The following is a 23,157-nucleotide window of genomic DNA, read 5'->3' on the forward strand; positions in this document are numbered from 1 at the left end:
GGGTACTAGCGGGGGCCCACAGACTGCCACTGGAAGGTCTGTCAAGGCAGAGAAAGCTTACCACCGCCCACTGCCTGTGATTCTCTGGGGGTGTATTTGTACTTTTCAACAAGTACAAGCATGACTTGAAATGCAAACTGATTTTGCAATGACCTCACACGCTTTGATTTTACCCTGGGAGGCCCGGGTGGCTCTGCTACAGCTGCTGCTGCAGCCACGAAGCCCCAACCTCCCAACACTGCCCGCCGCCAAGCCCCAGGCCCTCTGCACACACAGCAAACAACGTGGAGGCAATTGTGGGGCGGGTGGGAAGAAGCTGAGCTCTGGAAGCACAAATGTTACAAGCAGAGAGCAGCCCTGAATGACGGACCAGAGCCCACATAGCCAAAATCACCCCCACTGATGGACCAGGCCGACTTCCAACCCTCTCCATGCAGCCACATCCACATAGCTGGCTGTCTGCAGACTGGGAGTGTGGCCTTCCCAGACAGAACAGGCTTCTCTAACCTAGAGCCTCGGTAGGAGTTAACTGTTTGTGCAGTTAAAACCCTGGGTGCATATTAAAGTCCAGGACAGCACAAAAGGAGGAAGAAACCTGCTCCAATAAAGGGGGCCGCAGGTTCCAGGAGCCAAAGGCTGAGCTGTCTGAAAAGTTAGAAATAACATCTTTTTCTCTCCTCCCTTCTTATGTTCCTTAGTGTTCAACTCTGCTACTGGTGTCCAGGGCTTCAAAAAGAAGAGGAAGCATAGCTTTCCTGGCGTCTGCCCCTGAGTTACACCCCCAGTAGCTGGGCCACACACTGGCCCAGCAATGACGTGGCTGAGGGCCAGGTGGGGCCCTGGCAGAGCAGTTCATCCTCAGGTGGGCTTGCCCGCCTTGTCCAGGACTCCGCGACAGCCCAGGTCCCTGTCTGGGCTGCAGCAAGGCACCACCTTTTCTGTCCTCTCCTCCCAGAGTAGTACCCGCAGTGTGGGAGCCCCCCTCCAAGACTTGGTCACAGAAAAATCTCAGCCAGGTGTGACTCTACCGACCCTGGAGCACAGGCAGAATTCCAGCAGGGCCGATAGTGCCCCTCAGCTGGGACATGATGAGAGAAAAGCCGTGGCTCTGGTGAGCTGAGCCCGACCCCCAGGACTCTTGGCCTACCTTGCCCTGGGAGGATACCAGAGCAACATCCAAGAAGCACCAATGGAGGCCAAGAGTGTAATGAACAGACACACACCCAAACACACACACACACACACACACACACACACACACACACACGAAAAAGCTACAGCACCTGTGACAGCCGCTCTGGGGCTGGGTTGGAGGGAACCTTCTCCAGGAGGTCACCTCTGCTCTGCCTTCAAATGACGTGAATGGGCTCTGGAGATGAAGGACAATTCTAAACCACGGGACCCAAGCGCTTCTCATTTTGCTGACGCTCTGAGCAGGGAGGTGACCACCCATGACTTGCCAGACTTCTCCAGAGACGCCCAGTGGAGTGGCCTTCCTGTGGGCACTTCCATGGTGGGCTCAGCCTCTGCACTGCCCACAGCCCTGTGGAGGGGTCCAGCTACTTCCCACCTCATTGCCCTCTATCTTCTGGGGTCACTCAGCCATGACTCTTTCCTCCCCAGTCCAGACCCTTTCTGAGAGCACGATCTGACCTAGGCCCTCTCGGACCCTGCTTTCCAGCACCTAACAGCCCAGCCCACCTGGCGTCCCCCAGAGGTCCTCTGCCCAAGGCCCACTGAGCTGGCCCTGCTTTCTGGACCTGCAGGAAGCTCTGTGTCCCAAGAATCCCCAAGGCCCCAGACAGCATGTTGGTCCAGAGGAGGCTACAGTGCCTTCTGGTCCTCTCATTGGATTCTCTAGAGCCCACGTTCAAGCAAGAGGAGAGTTGGACTTTGCACGAGCTGCACTTGGAAAGCATTCAGTTTTTTTGTCTCTGCTTTAAGGAAAAAATCAGTCTACTTGAGTTTGAATGAGATTGCAAACAGGATAACTGACTTGTAGGGTTTGAGTTACACTGTGATGACATCCACAAGGTAGTCAGACTCTCTTGAGCACAAATGGGAACAAGGTTTCTGCTCCTGCTGACACCTCCTCCGAGAGCTGTCAAGGGAGAAGTCCCCGTAGAAGGTTTGACGGGGCAACTCGCCAATCACACAGTCCACCTGTCTTCTCCCTCCCCTGCCATGGCAGCAAAAAAACTGGCCAGGACAGGAGGGAGAAGGGGAGCATGTACAGAATGAACGGCGCAGCTCAAGCCTGCTTCCCCAAGCTAAGCTGACAAGGCCTGCCACCCTCTCCAGAGGACCCAGTCCTGCTGCTTGGAAACCCAGAATTCAACCAGGTAAGCACGGCAGCATCGGTGGGCACAGCCACTTGCCAGCGCTGGGGTCACCCTTAATACAGAAGTCTGGCTTCAAGCGGCAGTGACTAGACTGCCTGGGTGTCTGGCAGACCTGGCACCATCCCCGACGGCCCCAGCTGGCCTGCCCTGTGCTCCCCAGGCAGTAATGCCAGACCCTCCTCTCTAGCAAAGAATGGTTTGAAGGATCTCGATTCTCCCCCAGCAATATAGAAAGGTGGGTCTCCTTTGAGAGGAAGAGTTTGGGGACCCCAGGCTAAAGGAGAGCCACCTTCACTCACAGTCCTGACACTCTGTCCATGACTGTCAGCAGCCCGTTCTCCCATCCGTGGGGACTGGAGATTCCAGCTGGCTGATTCAGGCCTGCTCCCCACTGCCTGGAAGACAGACGACAGTACAGGGTACTACTGACCGTGCAGGGAAAACACTCGTGTCCACGTCTTGACAAAGCTATCCTAACCACATCTCCACAGCAAAAATCTGTCGGTCTCCATGTGTGATGGCCCATTTACAAAGCAAAACACATCATCCTCTCTGTTCACCTCCTTTTAACTCTGAGATACAGAGGCCTGAGACGGGACACGGTGGTCCCTGGTGGGTTTGTGCAGCTCCAGATGAAATCTAGGTGGCATTCCTTTTATCCGGTAAACAAAGAACACATTGAGGGCATCAGGGGTCATCAAAGGAACTGTCAGTGACTAAGGACAACGCCCCCCACCATGGGGTGCAGCCTGGACTCAGATAAGGGAGACACCCCACTTCCTCCATCACTTTCATTACATCTTGGTGGAAGCAGGTCAACAGGAGGAAACAGAAAATGGACTATTTTTTTTTTCCTGTTACAGAAAGCTCAGACTAAATCAAGGCATTTCTTCCCCTCCAATTGTTTCTCCTAGTCATTAACAAAGTATCAAATGTTTGCTTTTGTCCAAAGAGATTAAATATCCTAGAATTTCTTCAAAATAATATTTAGCTATAGTTTTTCAGCTCCCTTTCTAAAACTTCTAATATCATGACTTTTAATACTTTAGTGCCCTTTTTAAAAAAATTCTTCATTGTGATAGGTCTCAGAGTAATCACTATGCAAATACCATTCAAATCATAGTTTAGAAAATGAGAGTGTCACTTCTCTGGCAAAATTTATAGATGTTTGCCCAGTTACTGAAATTGACTGGAAGTGTACTGCAGCAGCCGCTTTGGGATTTTTGTTTTAATGAGAAGAGACTTGCATTTTCTGGTTATGGATAGCTACTTACATAGCCACAGCATATAAATTCACATTATAAATGTGCTTTCTCCTCCTTTGGGGGGATTTTAAAAGATAGAAAGGACTCAGGTGGGGATCCTTAAATAAATGAGTTATATCTAAATCTTTCAAACCTCTCTTTAAGAGTGTAATCTCTGAGAATGAAGATTTGTATAAATCGCTCTGGATCTTAGCATCCAGGACAAGAAGAGTAGCGAAGAAGGCCTCTCAGGGACCCTAAAGGAAAAAGCCCAGCACAGCCTTAAGCAGGAGGACCAGGAGGGCTGCAGGGTTTCTCAAGAAAGTCCTCGGAGCCCCAGGCAGGTGGAATCCAACCTGTTTCTTTCCCTTCTCCCAATCATTTACACAGGCCACAGAGGGCCCCCAGGCAGAAATGATCCAAATAAAACAATAAAGGCTGGCATGTTCTGCCTCCCTTTTACGGGGACAGACAATCCTACTATCAGCAAGACTTCTTGGGGCAAAACAGAGAGACGAGGGATAGTCTTCCACCTCTGACCCCCACACCATGGTCCTTCTGAAAGGACCACAGCAGCGAAACTGCAGATGCCCCTCCAAGGAGCAAGGAGGGGAGGGACCGACCTTCCTCCTGCTCTGAACCACTGGGCTGTGGGGAGCTGAAATCTCACAAAAGCACTTTTGTGTGGCTTCACTTCCCGTTACTATCGCACTGCCAAAAACTACAGCAACAACACAGTGAAAGCGTGCAAAAGCCGACATAGACTTGATAGCTAAGCACAAGCACATGTGGGCCACTCCGAGGGTGCCATTTGGAGGGGGCTGTGCCTACCTGGCAGACAAGCCCCAGTCCTCCATCCTTGGCAGGAACCTGCCCACCCCACCCACCTCGGTGCCTCTTTCCAACCCTAGAAGCCTCCTCCCAGCTCCTTAGAAAAACCTCCTGACAGGTCTTTAGGGAAAGTTATAGCAACCCCCTTTCCCAATCCCCAGACATAGCACCAGCTTCCTCCTGCGTCCCCCCAAGGCCCTAGGACCACCTTGGTCCACCCAGCTTAGGAGCTGCAGGACCGGGAAGACACCACTCTACCCCATGACAAGTTAGATCAGACCGGCAGTTAAAAGCCTATCCCCCATCTCACCTATCCCCTCCTAAATTGTTTTTTCCACTTTCTAGATAATTCCCAATTGGAATTGATTTAAAAAAAAAGTGGTGCTGACCTTTGCAGAGATCTGGGAAGCTCCACAATGCAGTCTTTCCGACAAACTCCCCTTTCAAAACTGGGAAATGTTAGACTTTTGGAAGTTAAAGGAAAAAGATGAGGCCTTTTCAGCGGTTCCTCTCCAGAGTTAATGACGCGGGTGCAACGCAAACTTTCAGAAAGGGCATTACTGTCTGCCCCCGGAGCAACACCGGGAACTCTGCCCCCTCCCTCCCAGCCAGCTGTGCCCCACACTTGGCCAGAAACAAAATAGGGGTGAAATGAGACTTATTCGAGTATCCCTTTAGTTCCCCCGACTCTGAAGACCCCAATTCCCTAACCCGATTCTACTCGATTTAGTGCCAGTTACTGTCACGGCAACGCAACCCCCTCCTCTCCTCAAAAGGGGGCAGTGGGCGCAGAAATAGATATCTATTTGCAAAATACACATGACCTGTGACATTCGGTAGCGTCAGATCCTCTCTTCCCAAGGCCTTCCGATGCGTCCACCGTGCATGTGTGCACGAGTGAGGAGTGTGCGGCTGTGCGTGCTGGTATGTGAACGTGCGCGCTCCCTCCGCCGCGAGGGCGCCGAGCCAGACTCGGACGCGCACCCCAGCGAGGCGACAGGCTCGGCCCCAACCTGCTTTTCAGCGGGGAGTCCCTGGGTGGCGCGGCTGCCCCCGCCCTGGCCCGCGGCCCGCATGCTACCTGCAGCCGCACGCCTCCACCACCATGTCCTCGTACTGCTTGTAGACCACGTTGTTGGCGGCGTCGATGTAGAGGATGCTGATCGGGCTGAGGCGCGCGGGCACGCAGCAGGAGGCTGGCGCCGCATCCGGGGCCATGGAGTTCAGCAGCGTCTGAATGATGGCGTGGTTGGTGGGCTCAAGGTGCGAGCGCAGCGGGAAGTCGCACACGCCCTCGCAGTGGTATGCCTCGTAGTCCAGGGGCGCGATGATCCAGTCGTCCCAGCCCAGCTCCTTGAAGTCCACGTGCAAGGGCTTGCGGCTACAGCGGCTCCGGCCCCTGCGCCCGTGGCCCCGGCCCGCGCCCCCGCCGCTGCCCTGAGCTGCCCGCGCCCCGGCCAACGCGGTCCGCCGCCGCCTGCGACCGCCGATGACCGCGGTCGGCGAGCCCACGCCGGGTCTGGAATCGGGCCGCGACTCCACAGCCAGCGCGGTCCCGAGCGCGCGCGCCTGGGAGCGGATCTCTCGGAACAGGCTCTCCTTCCTCTGCGTGCGGGAAGAGACCACCAGCAGCGCGCGTTCCTCCGCCGCCGCGCCGCCGCCGCCCCGCAAACCGAAGCCCAGCGGCCGCAGTGCCAGCGGGACCCGCGCCGAACCCACCACTCCGCTCAGCGAGAGGCAGAACGCGCGGCTGGTGCGCGGTTCCCGGCGGTGGCGCCGTAAGGCGTCTGCCACGTCGAACACCTCCCAGCGCGCGGCGTCCAGGAACTCGGCGGCTCGGGAGTGCAGTAGGCGCGGGGCGCTCGCGGCGCTGGGGCACGTGGACAGCAGCAGCAACGGGGGACTCGCGCTGCCGGGGCCCCGCGCCCCGGACTCCCGGCGCAGCACGCGCAGCTCCGCGCCCAACACCTCGTCTGCGTCGGGAAGGCTTGACACGTCGAACAGGAAGTTCAGGCCGGTCTGGGCTGCCGATTCGTCTGCAGGGGATGGGCAGAGACAGATAAAGAACGGCAGTGAGAGCGAAGCGTGCACCTCCTAACTGCAAACAGTCCCATCTTCCCTGGATGTGGGAGCAAGGCTCGCTGGGGCCGGCGCCCACTCGCACATCTCGGCTCCAGTCTGAAAGCCGTCAGCCTGGCCCAAAAGAGAGGGAGCCGTCGCTCAGACTATCGGGATGTGAGCTTTATTTCCAGCTAAATGATGTCCGACAACCCAACCAACGTAGCGCGCCTCGTCGGTACCCGAGACCCAAGCCTGACGGCTCCTACAGTTCGGCTGCCTGCCCCAGAGCCATGGGTTTTCGAAGACTAAGGCGGAGGCCAGACTTCCGGCCGGTGGCAGAAAAAGAGGCCTGGTGGGCGCATCAGAAGTCGTGCACCTCTTAAAGACCTGGAGGCCAGGCCAGGCACGGTCCGGGGACTGCTCGTTATGGCCCTCCTTATCCGCCAGGAGAGCCTCAGAGTCTCGGTTGGGCGAAAACCGAAAGTTCTTGTCCCCTGAAAACTGCTTCTGCGGCTTCTCTTCCCTAGCCCTGCCTGGACATTCCAGCCGGACACGATCTCCCGTGCAGGCTGGACCTCCAAGATTCGTCCGGAAGGGGCACGTGTCCACAGGGCTGCAGACACCCTTTCCCGCATCCAGCCTCCTCGCTCTGCCGGAGGGGAACTGAGGCCCAAATAGGGGCCGGCTCAGCCCCTGGTCGCAATGGGAACTCCAGGCTCAAGCTTCTCCCAGTGTTTCCGCCACCTTCGACGGAGGGGAAAGGCGGCAAAGGAGCGCAAGCCACTTTCTGGGAAGGGCTTAAAGCGGCCGGGACGCCTTGCTGCAGGGAAGGCACAGGACCGACTGGCCTCCCCGCCAGGACCCCCTGGTCCCCTCACAGACGTAGCCTTTCCCTCCGTTAGAACTCAACTCGGCCTCCGGGATTTTACTTCTGGTCGTAGACACTTTTTTCCTTTGGGGACTCAGAAAGGAAGAAAAGAGCTGAAATTCCACCAAGAAGCAGATAAGGAGCTCCCTTTGAAGAAGGTCATATGGTTTCGTTTTGCCCCAAACGCGAAGAGACTGTGCAGACTCCCCCCACTGTTGGAGTGTTGCTCACCAACCACTGGACGCCAAGCCATTGACTCCCCGGGACCGAAGTGTGGGTGTGCTGCCCCGGCCTCTTGAGACCTCAGGCAGCCCTGCTCTGAGTGGAGGCTCAGGGCAGAAGGCAAGCAGGAGAGGCGCTGGGCAAAGTGCTCCTTCAGTCTCCCCATGCTTTCTCCCCAGGGCTTTGGGAGCGGCAGCACTCTCTCTCAGCTTCCCCTGCAAGCCTCTCCCTGGTTTGAGATTCTGCCGATGCATCCTCTCCGAAATTTCCTGGGATTTAGCTTAGGCTGAGGCCACTGCAGGCCTAACTCGATCTAAGGAAGAGCATCTGGTGCCTCTACAAGCTCAGGGCCATACACATCTCACCTCTCCCACAGCTGGCAGACCCCCTCCCTCCCCAGGGTCTGCACACCAGGATTCAGGCTCCCTACAAGTACCCTAGCATCCCATCCAGGGGGCACCCCAGGCTCTCAGAGAATGCTTGAAAATTTCCACCAGACTTTAGGGCCATTTGGGCCCAAACTGTTCCTGCATTCCAAATAAAGCGGCCTGTGTAGACCCTGTGTGCATGCTGGAGGGAATGAGAAACCTGATTACTGCACCCCCTCTGCCTGCTTTCCCAGGCTAGTGGTGGGCATACGGAACCCCCAGTGGCTCCCAGGCAGGGCCTGGGTGGCAGCAGCACTTACTTCCCAGCCCTATTGCCTTTCTTTCCCTTCTGCCTTCCAGGCTGGGTCTCTGGCTGGATAGAATTAAGGCCGAAATTACTTGCATTTCCGCCTGAAATTAGTTAAATTTTCCCTATCTGTCTGCTCTAATGGCTTCAATAGAGATTAATAAAATCCAGATGACACTCCCCAACCACCACTGCCTCACCCAAGTCCTACCTTTGGAGGGCTCAGGGTGGAGCAAGGTGGGGTGCTTGGTCCCAGAGAGGCCTGAATTCCTACAGGTTCGCGGGCCCTCCTCGCCTCTCTGCATAGCCTCCTCGCCTCTCCCTCTACCTCCCCAAGGATCCAGCCCCAGGCAGGCACCCGCCTCCACCCAAATCAGCCTGCTGAGAAGGGCTCTCCTCGCACCTGGTGATGCCACCAGCCTCTCCGGAGCCCTGTACTTTAGTCTGATGCCCGCTCTGTCCCGCGTTCCCCTCTGTTTCCCCGAGTTTGTACGGCCCTCCCCCAAGATTGGGAGCTGCAGAGCAATCAAGCAGCCAACGACGCCACCACTGCTCAATCCCTCTGGGCCGAATCCCCTCCTTGCTTCTCCGGATCTCCAACTCAGCCTGCCTCCTCGAAGGGACCCGCGGGGCTGGCAGGGCCAGGGCACCCCGGGCAGAGGACGGGCATAGCCCTCTGGGGCCGCGGGCCCCCGCCAGCTGCCGCGGCTCTAGCCAGAGTCCAGGCGCTGCGAGGTGGGGTGCGTGGGCCTCGGAGAACTTTCTAACACCTGAGCCTGGGATGTGCGGGTACCGAGGTCGCCCCCCCCCCCACCCCGCCACACCGAGGGGAATGGTGCTGGGGCGCAAGACAGGATGGACGGGCGCGGTAACAGCAGAGTACCTGGGATCGCCTGGTCCGCGAAGCCGGTGACTGTGTCCGCGCGGCCGTGGCGGCCAGATCCTGAGGTGGAGACGGCGACTGGCCCGGCCGGAGTCCTCCCGGCCAGGCTCCTGTAAAGCGACATCATGAACTGGTGCGGCACCACCGAGCCGTTCCTGAAGCCGGAGCCCGTGGCGCGGCGCGCACCGCGGGGCCCGGGAGACGCGGCGGCCAGGGCAGCGGAGGTGCCCTCAGCCGCGGCGAGGGTTGTCCCGCTGCCGCCGCCGCCGCCCCCCGGACTCTCGGCCGGCCCTGCCCCCGCCGCCCGCAGCACGGCGGCCGCTTCTAGCCCGTCGCGGGGGCGGCAGGCGCTCAGCAGCCAGAGGCACAGCGCGGCGGCCGCGCTCAGGTCCATGGGCTCCGAGGGCCAGGCGGGCGGGCGGCGCGGGCTCCGTGGCTTCGGGAAGTCCCCCGGCGCCTTTTGAACATAATGTTTAATAATGGGGGAAGTGTGCGCTGCAAGCTGCGCACCCCCCTCCTCTCCCACCCCACCCCACCCCACCCCCGTCCAACGCCCAGAGCAGCGCCCCCTGCTGAACGCTCGAGCCTCAGCACCGCGCCCCCTACTCCGGCCTAAAGCCGAGCCCCGGGCCGGAGCCTCCTCGTCCCACCCGAGCTCTTCGTCCCAACTCTCTCCAGGCAAGTGTCACCGACCCGAGGCTCCCGCCACCCACCTGGGCCCCGCCTCGCTTCCCCGGGGCCAGGCGACCACCCCCCCTCCGCCCACGCTGCGCCCGGGGCCAGATGCGCCCTCGGGAGTCAGAGGCTCCGAGGCCTCGCGCGTACCCGCCCAGCTCCTTACCCACTCCCCTGCGGAGAACCACCCGCCCCCTCCCCGCTCCTATTCCGCCCGAGACGCTGGAGGTGGGGCGGCGGAGGGGCTCGCCCCGCCGGTCAGTGCCACGATTCCGTGGCCAGGGCGCACAAAGAGGCCACGAGGGCGCACAGAGGCCACAGGGCGCCAAAGTGCATTTTTGCTCATGGGTCCCGCGGGTCCCCACCCTGGCACAGCCTTCGAAGATCGGAGCGGGAGGCGGGAGCAGGAAAGAGGACCGGTAGGAAAGAGAGGGTTAGGGGCCTGAAAGGACAGGCCGGAAAGACAGCTGGACGAGGACCGACGGTCGAGCCAGCAAAGGTAGGGGTGCGGAACGCGCGCTTAGACGGGCGCCAGGATCTTCGTAGTTCTTAAAGGAACTACGAAGGCAATTTCTGGGTGACGTGGGGGTTCCCGCTCGGGAGCGGCTCAACTTCATCTGCGCGTGGACAGTAAGGACCCCTTCCGCCCGTCCGCCTCCCCGGGAGCCCGGGCGAACGGAAACGGGCTCTCGGGTATGTTGGGGAGCGCCTGGAGCCGGGAGGGCGGGCGGCGTAGAGCCTCAGGGTAGCGCCTCTGTAATTCCTTCCCGGGCCGCGGTTCTCGAGCTGGGTTGGGGGGTAGCGAGGAGGATGGAGGGGGCGCCCAGACCGCCGTCGCAAGGACGGCGGGGTGCTTGAATGCTCAGCTGGCAGGGGTAGGTCCAGAGGCCGCCATCTCAGGGAGATGAGCCGGGGAGAGAGTTCTGGGTGTCGGCTCAGCTCCACCAGCAGCCGGGACGTCGGACCGTAGAGGGCCGGAAGGCTCAGCGGATGGACGATCTGCTGGTGGGTGGACAGAGGGCCGGAGCCTGACGGATCCCCGTAGCAGAGTAGGCGCATCTTTTTCTTTGAACATTGTATTTGCCACCGTGCTGTAAATCTAGACGGGGACAGCGAGTCACGGTTTCTTTGAGTAGGTGATCAGCGTCAGTGCGACGCCTGGGGACCCAAAGTCGCAGGAGTTTTGCTCTCGATCGGCCGCCGTGCGCTCTGACCCACGGAGGATTACCCACGTGGAGCTCCTGGGCCGACGACGGCCCCAGGCTCCCGAGCTCCCCTATACCCGCTGCTTTGTCCCAAGTGAACTTACCAGTCGTCATCCTGCCGACCACTGCAAAGATGCAGTGTCCGTTCAGCGTGGGACTTTGGGTCACTCACCACTCGGGATTTAGGGGGGCAGGAGAGACAAGGGGTCAGGCCCCAAGCGGATCAGGTGGACAGAGGTGGGGAAAAAAGCCAGAGGTTTCGTGGGAACGTCTGGGCAGGAAGGGCAGTGGGAGGCTGGGATTACTGGGGCTGCATTAACCCAACAGGATTTGGGGGCCAAGGACGTGGTCAGGAACCTTCCTCCCTCGCTGGTGCGGGTACAGAGCGGCCCTGCAGGAATCCAGGCAGGCTGTCTGGCAGAACCAACCCCCCAGAGACACTGATCAGTCAAAGTAGTGGCCCCTCAGGCACAGCTGTCTCTGTGAAGGCCACGACTGGGTCCCTGCTGTCTTTCTTGGCCTCCTTTCCTCCTGCAGCCACGGTGAACAGTCTTTAGATGTTTTGCATATCATCAAGACCCTGATGCAAACACTCTCGCATCTCTGAACTGGAGTCCAGTAAGACTACTGGTTCTTGTCCTGGTTTTGCTGTTAACAACCACACTCCGTTGCATCGTCTGGGCTTCAGTTCCTCCAACTGTGTGAAGGCAAGAACCTGAAGGGTCCTGGCACTGGCCTGGCAGAGCAGGTGCCAAATAAACCTTTGTTGATTGCATGATACCTCCGCCTTGAGGTCACTCAGGGGCTTAGGAATGAGGAGTGGGTTGGAATCCCTGGGCCCTTGCTGTCCCTAGGGGAGCAGGGACAGCAAGCTCCTCTGAGACTGAATGTCCTCATCTGTAATACAGGGAGATTCTCAATTCAGGAAGTTGGTGTGGATCCAGGATAACAGGTGGGCACAGAGGGGGCTCAGAGCCTCGCCCCTCCCAGTCTGTTCTGGATCCCTAGGGTGATGATGGCTGAGAAAGCAGCAGCTTCTAGGCACCAGAAGGCTCTAGAGGAGAGTGCTAGGGGTGGGCTGCTGCTGCTGGAGCCCCACCCATCATGTGTGTGCTTGAGCCAGGCCTTAGCCACTGTCACCTGTGTGTCTTGGTCTGTCAAGTCAGACAACAATGCATTTCTTCATCATGTAGCCATTCCTCTATTCATGTATTCTTTCCTGTAAATACTTAACTGTGAGTGGCTCTCCATATATTGTGAATTCAGCAACATGCAGGACAAGTGCATGGAGCTCTCGTAAAGGTAGAAGAGATGGTAAACACTTGCATAAATGCACCTGAATATATGGTACACTGTTAGGTGGTTCAAAGTAAAGTGATGGGGGAATCCCCTGGCGGTCCAGTGGTTAAGAATTTGCCTTGCAGTGCAGAGGACACCAGTTCACTCCGTGGTTGGGGAACTAAGGTCTCACATGCAGCAGAGCAACTAACCTGAGTGCCACAACTAAGCCCTGATGCTGGCAAAAATAAAAAAAAGTAAACTGATGGGAAGCAGGGCTTGGGGGTCTTTTTGACCACCAGTGGCCACATTGAAGCAGAGCCCAGAAAGGAGAGAGGCAGAAGGAAGCTTGGGTCATGCCTGGCTCCCTCTCCTTCCTCTCAAATAATGATGGTAACCAATGGTTACCATTAACCAAATGATAATTATGGTTCTCCAAGTACCAGATGCTACTGCTAAGTCACTCCAGTCCTGTCCGACTCTTTGCGACCCCATGGACTGTAGCCCACCAGGCTCCTCTGTCCATGGGATTCTCCAGGCAAGAACACTGGAATGTGTTGCCTTTTCCTTCTCCACCAAGTACCAGGCATGTTGCTAACTGCTTAAGTGACTTCATGGCCCTTAAGTCTCACCGCTGCTCTGTCCTGTGAGGTGTGTGCGTGCATGCTCAATCGCTACGGTGTATCCAACTCTTTGCAACCCCATGGACTGTAGCCCTCCAGGCTCTTCTGTCTGGGATTTCCCAGGCAAGAATACTGGAGTGGGTTCCCATTTCCTTCTGCAGGGGATCTTCCCAACCCAGGGGTCAAACCTGCATCTCCTGTGTCTTCCGCATTACAGGCGGATTCTTTACCTACTGAGCCTCCTGGAAAGCCCGTCAGGCATTAGTGTTCCCATTTTATCAACAGAGAAAGTTGAGTCACAGTGAAATGTAACACCTTCCGCAGGTAACCTGGTGAATGGCAGAGCCTGGAGTCATCCTGTCTTTGCCCAACCCTTGGCTGCTCACAGCGGAGATGGGATCATAGCGGGGTGACCTGCAACACTCTGCTCAGCTCCAATGGAGAGGCAGAGGGTCCTGTCTTGTCCTGCAAGCTCTTTGGAAAATTCTTGGCAGAAAAGAACTCTCAGGTCCAGGTGAGGCTTATGAAAGCATCGTCTTGAGGACTCCTTCCTGCCTCTCGCATCAGCTGGGAGCTCGCCAACTGAACATAGTCTGTCATCGGCAGCAGCAGGGCCTGCCTGTGGCTGGAGAAGCCACAGAGCTCAGAGCAGGACTGGCCGGTAGGAGCATGTGGTCTGACAGCTAAGTTTACATGAAGTGACCTAATGGCCTAGTGAGTCAGGCTCGCGGCGAGGGCTTGACTTGGACCAGGTCTCCCATGCCCTGTTCAGGGCTTCCCTGGGAGCCGTGACTGAGCATCCGTCTGGAGAGGCTCCCTTCTTGAGGACAGGGGAACGTGACACCAGGAGTTCTTGGCCCCCCATCAGGCCTTCTGCTGAGCGGGTGGCTGGTCTCCTGAGGCCCACAGGGCCAGGCCAACCCTGGGCTCACTTGGGGCTTCCTCCAGGGTCAGGGAGGCCTTTGGTAGGTGGGCCAGGCAGGTGGGAGTGCTCTCTCCTGGCCTGGAGACGTTGTGCCCTACCTGCTGCGTGGCGCACTTTGAAGGTGGCCTCCTAGTCCCCCGTGTGTCCAGCAGTCAGAGGGCAGCTGGTGCAGGAAACTTAGAGACAGCTGGGAGAAAACCGGGGGCTGCAAGTTCCAACTTCTGTTCTTTATTAGTCTGAAGGCCACCCCTCAGTGTCCCAAGAACTCCAGACTTCAGCTGTTACCTCCTCAGACAGCGGAGGTGAGATTGGCCCCAACAGGGGCGGTGTGTGTGGGGGGGCGGGCGGACAGAGAGGCAGCCTGGTTGGGAGGTGGGTGTTTCTTAGTTGGGGTGGGAAGAAGCGGTCCCCACATTCTCAGCCCCAGATCCTTGCCTTGGAGAGCACTTGGCCACCCATCTGTCCTCTGCAGAAGCTCTTTGCTTTCTCTGGCCACCATGTTTCTGACTCAGGTCCTAGAATTCAAGGATTTGAAAGAATTTGCTGTTGTTGCTTAGTAGCTAAGTTGTATCTGACTCTTTATGACCCCATGGACTGGCACGCCAGGCTTCCCTGTCCTTCACTATCTCCCAGAGTTTGCTCAGATTCATGTTCATTGAGTCGGTGATGCCATCCAACCATCTGATCCTCTGTCATCCCCTTCTCCTCCTGCCGTCGATCTTTCCCAGCATCAGGATCTTTCCCAATGAATCAGTTCTTTGCATCAGGTGGCCAAAGTATTGGAGCTTCAGCTCTAATCAGTTCTTTCCAATGAATATTCAGGACTGATTTCCTTTACGATTGACTGATTGGATCTCCTTGCAGTCCAAGGGACTCTCAAGAGTCTTCTCCTGCACCACAATTCAAAAGCATCCATTCTTTGGCGCTCAGGCTTCTTTACGGTTCAACTCTCACATTCATACATGACTACTGGAAAAAAAAAAACATAGCTTTGACTATATGGACCTTTGTCAGCAAAGTAATGTCTTTACTTTTAAATACACTGTCAGGGTTTGTCATAGCCTTCCTTCCAAGAGCAAGCGCCTTTCAATTTTGTGCATGCAATCACCATCTGCAGTTATTTTGGAGCCCAAGAAAATAAAATCCGCCAGTTTCCACTTTTTCCCTTTCAATTTACCATGAAGTCATGGGACCGGATGCCATGATTTTAGTTTGTTTAAATGTTGAGTTTTAAGCCAAGTTTTTCACTCTCCTCTTTCACCTTCATCAAGAGGCTCTTTAGTTCCTCTTCATGGGTGGTGTCTTCTGCATATCTGAGGTTGTTGATATTTCTCTCAGCAATCTTGATTCCAGCTTGCAATTCATTCAGCCTGGCATTTCACATGATGTACTCTGCATATAAATTAAATAAGCAGAGTCCCAATTTTGAACCAGTCAGTTGTTCCATGTCTGGTTCTAACTGTTGCTTCTTGATCTGCATACTGGTTTCTCAGGAGACAGGTAAGGTGATTTGGTATTCCCATCTCTTTAAGAAATTTCCACAGTTTGTTGTGATCCACACAGTCAAAGACTTTAGCGCAGTCAAAGAAGCAGTAGTAGATGTTTTTCTGAAATTTCTGTGCTTTCTCTATGATCCAACGAAAGTTGGCAATTTGATCTCTGGTTACTGTGCCTTTTCTAAACCTAGCTTGTACATTTGGAAGTTCTTAGTTCGTGTATTGTTGAAGGCTAACTTGAAAGATCTTGAGCATTACCTTGCTAGCATGTGAAATGAGTACAGTTGTGCAGTAGTTTGAACATTCTTTGGTGCTGCCCTTCTTGGGATTGAAATAAAAACTGACCTTTTCCAGTCCTGTGGCCTCTGCTGAGTTTTCCAAATTTGCTGACATATTGTATGCAGCACTTTCACAGCATCGTCTTTTAAGATCTGAAGTAGCTCAGCAGGGATTCCATCACCTCCACTAGCTTTGTTCATAGTAATAGTTCCTAAGGCCCACTTGACTTTACACTCCAGGATGTCTAAAAGAATATTAGGATTCTTTGGGCCAACTTTTCATATGATGCCTGACTCTTCACAAACTGCTACCGAGGCTCTGCTTGCATACCTGCAGAATGGGAGCTCCCTCCTAGTCCCGGGTAGTCTCCTGACAGCCCTGAAGGTGAGGCAGTCTGTACCCAGCTCCTGTGAGAGCCACCACACCTCTCAAAGGCACCTCTGCTGACAGAAGTTCACAAGTCACCCGGGAACGTGAACTGGCGCACTGGGGTTGATGCCACTTAGGAAGTCAGTCTTGGATTTCACCAGCGGGATCCACTCTGCTGCAGCCTGGAGCTCCTGATGAGAAGACAAGAGAAGGTTCCTTAGAGATGCCTTGCCCTGTGCCTTGCATTGCCCATGCAGGGCAGCCAAGTCCCCAAGGAGGGAAAAGGATCAGCACCCTGGCATTTGGCATCACAGCTGCCAGGGAAAGGGGGGGGGGCCATCTGTGATCCTGTGTCTTTGCTCTCTGTGTGGCTCATAAGGTCCCAGCCCAGCTCTGCCCTGGGTACCCTGGAGGAGAGGAAGAGGATGATTGAGGGCTCAGCCCTTGCCCTGCCCATCATTAGGGGTTGTGGGCCCTTGCAGCCCAGCACTATTTTGGAAGTAAAACAGATGCCCCCCTGGGCTATAATGTTGATGGTTCCAGAGAGTCAAGAGACCAGAATTCAAATCTGGCCTCTCACCTCGGACCGCAAGTCCCTTGGCCCTTCCTGGCTTTTGATCCCCAGACGCTAATAACGATCCCCAGTGAGGCTAATAATCAAATGTCCACCAAGGGTCCACCTGTGAGAGGTGGGGAGCAGGTGAGGACGGGGCCCAGTGCCAAGGACCCAGGCAGGGGCCAGCCCCCCGGTTTGGAATGCATTCAGAGCTGGAGAGGGTTAGCTTTGAGGAGGCAGCCTCAGCTTGGGGCTGTACCCCCAAAGAAGGTGTCCCTGAGAGGGCTGGGGATGGTGACAACGGTTCACAGAGGACACCCCCAACCACTGCATCCGCGCTGTTGCTTCCTGTTCAGCCAGAGATGTGCTGTAGCCACCTCCCCACGGAAAGACCAGGGGTGGGGCTGTGGATGTGGGACGATCCCCGCAGGCCTCTGGTCAGCCTGTCTGATGCCCAGGTCTGGGCTTCCTCTGGATGCTATGCATTTCCCATGCTCCACACAGGGCTTGTCTGCCCCCAGGTTACCCCAGGCAACAGCTCTGGCATCCACACCGGGGTGGGCTGCAGCCCATCCCCGGCCACTGGCATGGCCCCATCCTTCAGTGAGGGGAGGAGATGGGGCTGAGAAGAAGGGAGTGGAATAGTTCCTTTCTAGAAATTTCACGGGGGTTTCTCAGGGCCCTTCCTTTAGGGTTGGGACAAATGGCAGAGGGCTGGTGGATACTGCCATCTGCTGGTCACTGGTTATAACAGCACCACAGTGTGGCTGAACCCCATTCCTGCTCAGATTTACAAAAACCAGTCTGGGAGAAGACTCAGGAAGCTCTGCACGGGGACCCTGAGGTTGAACCAGCTTACCCGGAGCTCTAAGGTATCCTGGGAGTTGAGGGGACAAGGACCACACATCTCCACTGAGGTCAGGAGAGAAACGAGAGGGTGGAGTCATGATAAACACTGGCTTCCAAACCACCTTTATAGTGCACTAGTTTTGTGACCTTAAGTTAATTAACTTGTTATCCTCCACCTTTAAATGGAGACAGAGATTCCTACCTGTCAGGTGTACCTAAGGATAAAGGAAACAAAGTAGGTAAAAGCTTTACCATAGTGCCTGGCTCAATAAATGCTGGCTTTTACAGCTTTGTGATTAAGTCAGTCCTGGTTTAACCTGTCCAAAGACTGATCAAACCTGTCCATCCAGTCTCTTCTATGTGGTCTTTCAGGCCCATCATGAACATTAATAGTCTGAAGCTATGCCTCCATTAGATTTTCTTGGAGACCTTTGTCGACACATGAGATTGAAACAAAACAAACTCCTTTTAGAATAAAAACTGGTGGCACTTAGAATGTGCAGTGATTCAGAATGCCGGGTCCTCCGATTTGTCAGGTAGGAGCCCCGGTTTTTAGTCTAGTCACATAATGAACAGAGAACCAAACGGTCTTCTTTGCTTGGGAAAATAGGGGTTAACAGAGGTCAAGAACAGGCTTGGAGGATCCAGAAGATGTGTCCCTAATTCTAGAATGTGAGATCTTGCAGCACTCCAGAGGATGAGGACCCTGGGACCAGAATGTCTCATGTTCCCATAGCAGAGTGTTGGACATCACACAGCTGACCTGGGGACCCGGTGTCCTCAGCCTGGATGGCCTGTCTCAGGTTCTCTGGTCCACATAGCAAAGGCATCTGTGAGATCTTCAGGAGGCTGGGCTCTAAGGCTGCAAAGGGTGAGGCTGCCTACAAAACTGGGGACTTGACCTTAGGCCACGGCAGCCCCTTTGTGTGTGTTTCCCACTTCCCTAGGTAGCTGATCCACCTCTGAATAATACCTTAATTTAGGGCAGAGCCCCAGCTGGGTCCTGTCCTCCCAGGCATTTTTTTTTCTGGCTTGAATACAGAGTTGGAGAGCTCTAGTCAAAGTGCTTATCCTTATCGCTGGGGACACAAAGAGTTAGAAAAATATAGGGTGACAACATCAAAATCCCCAAAGTCACCAGCAAATCATTGCAAATGAAAACAATACCATTTTTATTTACTTCTCAGGCTAGTAAAACCAAAGAACGTAAAATGCATTCTTGGTGAAAGGAGATACAAGTAGGCATTCTAATATATACCCTTGGTGGGAATGCAAGTTCAGGGAAATTTCCCAAGAGCACTGTGACACAGCAACATTTTAAAATATATATATATATATATATATTTATTTATTTAATTGGCTGCACCAGGTCTTAGTTGAGGTATGCAAGATCTAGATCCCTGACCAGGGATGGAACCCCGGGTCCCTTGCATTGGGAGCGTGGAATCTTAGCTACTGGATCATCAGGGAAGCTTCAGACAGACGCAACACTTTAAGGCAGGAAATTCTTTGACTCAGCACCGGCAAGGTACAAAGAGCTTTCTCCGAGCAAGGTAAACCCTCTGCAGGAACTTGCATGTATACGGCCAGAATTATGTCACAAAGCATCTTCTAACTGCAATTCCTTAGCAGCATGAATGCTATACCTGTCTAGCCTTTATGGTTGTTGTTCAGTCGCTCAGCCGTGTCCGACTGTTTGCAACCCCATGGACTGCAGCCTCTATGGTAGTAAAAGGCAAACAGGAATGACTGGCTTTGGGGTAGCTCACCTACAGTGTCTGCCATACATCTCCTCTCATTTCAGTCACAGGTGAGCTCATTTAAGTAACAGCAGTGCTATGGATTAAAGATTTCCATCATGTCCATTTCACCAATGAGAAAACCAAGGCTCAAAGAGACAAAATCTACTTTTTCATGTCCTGAGTCTGGCACCGCCTACTCTTGGAAGAACTTCTGTATGCCCCAACCCCTGGATGAGTTGGCTATGTGCCCTTCTCTGCGCTCTGTGGGCCTGCACTTGCGTTGGCATCTCCAAGGGTCCCTGAGTGGTGTGTGAGCCCTGCCAGGGAGGCCTGTGTCTTCTGCATCCTCTGGGCCTGGTATAAAGTCCCAGCCCCATAGCGGTGCCCAGGAGCATTTGCTGAGGGACAGATGAGGTGGTGGCCTTGTTCGACTTGGGGTACCCAGCTCCTCACTGGAGTGCTAAAGCATCACTACAGAGAACAGAGACAAATCAGCAGGTCCCCAGAAATCCCACCCCACCAGAAACCAGGGCAAGGTTGACCAGAGCTCAGATAAGACTCCTTGTGGGCTGTGGTGCCTCTAACTTACCCCACTGGCCCTGAGGTCCAGCGACTTCCCTGGGGCAGGGGGTGACTAAGGCCTGGAGCATTCCTCCCAGGGCAGTGGGAAGGGGCAACTGTCAGCTTCCCTGCAATGTGTTTTGCGTTACTGCGGCTTCAGCCATGGAAAGGGCTCCCTGAGTCAGGCAGGAAGCAGAAAATATCAGATTTAGATTCCACATTCCATGCATTGTATGCAATTATCCACTGGAGCCACAGAGGGGCGTGTGGGACCCACAGAGGCAGAAAATGGGATTGCTCTCCGAATGGGCTCACTCTTTCATGGGGAACCAGTGGGGTTCTCGGCAGGCTCTGGGTGTGCCAAGTACCCCCTCAGTGCACGCTCGGAAGCCTGGGGCCAGGGGTGAGGTTCATTTGCCTGCAAGGCACAGGTGACCAACATGCCACCAGCTCCGGTGGGGGTGCGGGGTCCCATTCTTTGCAGCTCCCACCTGTGCTTGCCCTGGGACATGTGTGCTTCTCTGCACCCTCCTGTGCTGCCTTCTCCACAGGTTCAGCCTAACTCTCAGCTCCAACAGTTTTGTGACCTTGCCTATCAGGATCTCCAGCTGTGGACCCAAAGGCGGCCATGGGAGCCAGGACAGGGACACCCATCACCCACCAAGCTGTGGCCCTCTGTGGACAAAGGGGAGTCAGCAGACAGTAGGAAGGAGCTAGAACCTTGAAGAGAGGCTAGGAAAGGGGAAGCTGGAGGCAGCAAGTCCACAGACGGAGCCCTGGGCCATGGTGTCCTTGTCACGAATAGCTCAGGAGCCTCCACAGGGCCCCAAGCAGAGGCCCAGTCCAGTAGATAGCTGTTGAATGAATGAATGAAAAGGTCATGAGGGAGAGAGGAGAGTGGCTTTGTGAGGAACTCTGACTAGTATCAGAAGCAGAGAGACCTGTCATTTTGGTTGCTGAACATTAGAGCAACACAGGCTTCCCAGATGGCACTAGTGGTAAAGAACCCACCTACCGATGCAGGAGACATAAGAGACCTGCGTTCCATCCCTGTGTCGTTAAGATCCCCTGGAGTAGAAAATGGCAACCCATTCCAGTATTCTTGCCTGGAAAATCCCAAGGACAGAGGAGCCTGGTGGGCTACAGTCCACGGGGAAGGGGGTGTCATTAGGAAGGGAGGAAGGGAGGAGATGGTGCCTGGAGAGCTGGCGGGCTGGGGAGTTTTAGTAGCTCTCTGAGAGGAAAACTTTGGGAGACAGACACCCTCTTCTTGACCAAACTTTAGGCTCCTCTTAGCCCTCTTCTCGACTGGGCCTTTGACCTTGGTGCCTGCCCTGTCTCTGGCCTGCCCAGCCCAGTCTCAGCAAGAATCCTGCTAAGTCAGTTGAGAAAGGCTCTCTCCCTTTGATACCTGATCACCCTTGGTATCTGATCAAGTTCCTCACCTCCCACCCGTTAGTGTCTTCTAAGCCCCCAGCCTGCCTTCAGGCTAGGATTCAGCAAGGATCCTCACCCTTGGCTACCTGTACCTCCATCACCGACCTCCCCCTGCCCCCTGGCTCCAGTCCCATTGTCCTTGCTGTATTCAGGGCTGAGCCTGAACTCTCTCCCCATTGGGAAAGTCTTGACTCCTGTTGCAACAGCCTTGAATAAAGTCTTCCTTACAGTTTTAACAAGGTTCAGAACATTTCTTTAGTGAGGCATAAGAAACCCAGTTCTCAGAAGCTTTTGCTGGGAAGGGCCTGTTGGCCTCTTTAAGGAAAGCCCCTGGAAGGCCTTGGGGGTGGGGGGTGGGGTGTCAGACTGCTGTTTCTTTAGATCACCCCGCACAGAGTGTTTCATCTTGTTTGATGGGTTCTCTGACCTCGTTTGACGCTGGAAACATCTCTCAGAGCATCCTTGGGACCCTGTGCACGGTTGAGTCGTTTCCCCAAAACTCTCCCCAAGGAAGCAGAACCGAATGATTTATCGTCCGGAAGCGGGACGCTTGGGGCACTCCTAAAAGTGAACGGGGCGCTGTCACTAACAACGCCGGGACATCAGACCCAAACCAGGACGCACGCGCCTCTGAATGGCTCGGGACACCCGGGCGCGGGAAGGGGGCGCGCTCGGCGCAGCTGGGGCCTCCAGCAGCGCCGAGCCCGCGCACGGTCCTCAGCCCTGAATCTCCGCCCAGAATTCCAGAAAGACCTGGAAAAGCACGGCCGCGTCCGGCCGAGCGCCGCGGCCACTAGGCGGCGGGCCAGGCAGGAGCCCGAGCCCGAGCCGGGGCGGGCGGGGCGCGGGGCTCGGGGCGCGGGGCGGGGACGCGGCGACGCCAGCGCCCGCGGTCGCGTGATCGCACGCCCCGCCCGGAGCCCCTCGCAGTCATGCAGTCCCCGGCGGTGCTCGTCACCTCCAGGTGAGCCAGACCCCGCGCCCCGGCCGCATCTCGGGCCGCGTAGAGTCGGGAGGGCCCGGAGCCGCGGCCCTAGGTGTCCCGGGCGGAGGAGGCGGCGGGTCCTGAGGATCCCGCCCGTCGCCCGGCGTCCCCAGCGCCGCTGGCCGTGGACCTGGGCTCGGCCGCTCCCCGGCCCTGCGGGAGAGGCCGCCCGCCCCGCTTCCCGGTTTTACAGATGGGGAAACTGTGGTCCCTAGAGAGTAACGAACTCATCCAAGACCTAGTGGAAGGCCTGGATTGGCCGATCCTGCACGGTGGTCAAAGAGGGGGTTCTCCTCACCCCTTTCCCGCTGACCTGCCTTCGATTCTTTTCCAAGATCTAGTTATGCATCCTGGCAGCGCTGACTGTGTGCCAGGTCCGGGGCACGGCACTGGGAACGGGGTGAATCAGACCAGGCTCGGCCCGTCAGGGGAAACGGGCGGAGGACAGTTGTTGAGCCGGGGGGGCGGGGCGGGGGGGGGGGAGGCTTCCGGTTGCCATAGGAACACAGGGCAGGGTGTACCTCCGCTTCTGTGAGGTGGGGGTGCGTGAGGCCAGGTCCTCCATGGGAAAGCTGGTGGCATGGAGGTGGCAGCTGCTCTAACAGGTAGCCCAGGAAAAGTGCAGTTACCGCAGAGGCCTCCAGAGGGTCCCTGGAGGCAGAGGACCCCTGGGTCAGGGTGGCCTGGGGGATTCAGTACAAGAGGGATGCTGAAGGCTGGGGTGGGCGTGGTTTTACCGTCTCCCCCTTTCTCACATCTGTCAAGTGACTCACTGCAAGTGTTTTCACACACTCCACCCTTGTTCCCCCTACACAAAATCTTAGGATAAGACCTCAGTCTCTTACGTAAATGAATGTAAAATGTTTCCGGCTGTAATTTGAACATCCTTGTGGCTTCAGGTCTAGAAAAGTATGATTCTTTAAGGTTCTGATGTCAGAACCTGCTTGGTCTCCTCTCCGTGGTGGCTGGTCGTGTCCTCGCTGGCGGAAGAGGTTTCCCTAGTGCCACGTGAATCACCTCCTCTCCCTGAGCCCGTTTCCTTTTATGCGGT

General features: G+C 55.9%; 2 protein-coding genes across 3 annotated transcripts in view; one reads left to right on the forward strand and one right to left on the reverse strand.

Moving 5' to 3' along the window:
• Positions 1–5,392: 5,392 nt before the first annotated feature.
• GDF7 (growth differentiation factor 7) lies at positions 5,393–9,627 on the reverse strand. Its single transcript, XM_027555986.1, has 2 exons — positions 9,127–9,627; positions 5,393–6,453 (listed from the first exon to the last, which is right to left on the reverse strand). Exons 1-2 carry the CDS (start codon positions 9,518–9,520, stop codon positions 5,495–5,497), a joined length of 1,353 nt encoding a protein of 450 aa, XP_027411787.1. The 5' UTR covers positions 9,521–9,627; the 3' UTR covers positions 5,393–5,494.
• Positions 9,628–10,039: 412 nt separating this feature from the next.
• HS1BP3 (HCLS1 binding protein 3) overlaps positions 10,040–23,157 on the forward strand; it is a 48,632-nt gene continuing 35,514 nt past the window's right edge. Inside the window, exon 1 of one of the 2 annotated variants that reach the window (XM_027555988.1) lies at positions 10,040–10,300. Coding sequence is in view for 1 of the 2 variants with exons in the window: in XM_027555987.1 (XP_027411788.1) it covers positions 22,054–22,085 (32 nt within the window). In the remaining variant the exon portion in view is untranslated. Of the gene's footprint in view, positions 10,301–21,945; positions 22,086–23,157 lie in introns of those variants that run through there. The other variant, XM_027555987.1, reaches the window with a different exon arrangement.

The sequence above is a fragment of the Bos indicus x Bos taurus genome, chromosome 11 (genome assembly GCF_003369695.1).
Source record: "Bos indicus x Bos taurus breed Angus x Brahman F1 hybrid chromosome 11, Bos_hybrid_MaternalHap_v2.0, whole genome shotgun sequence".
Classification (NCBI taxonomy): Eukaryota; Metazoa; Chordata; class Mammalia; order Artiodactyla; family Bovidae; genus Bos; species Bos indicus x Bos taurus.

Bases quoted from the DNA above. Each gene is read 5' to 3' on its own strand.
- GDF7 (XM_027555986.1), bottom strand. From the start codon at position 9,520: ATGGACCTGAGCGCGGCCGCCGCGCTGTGCCTCTGGCTGCTGAGCGCC. The intron at 6,454-9,126 runs GTACTCTGCTGT...CATCCCCTGCAG, and splicing joins CGCGGACCAGGCGATCCCAG to ACGAATCGGCAGCCCAGACC.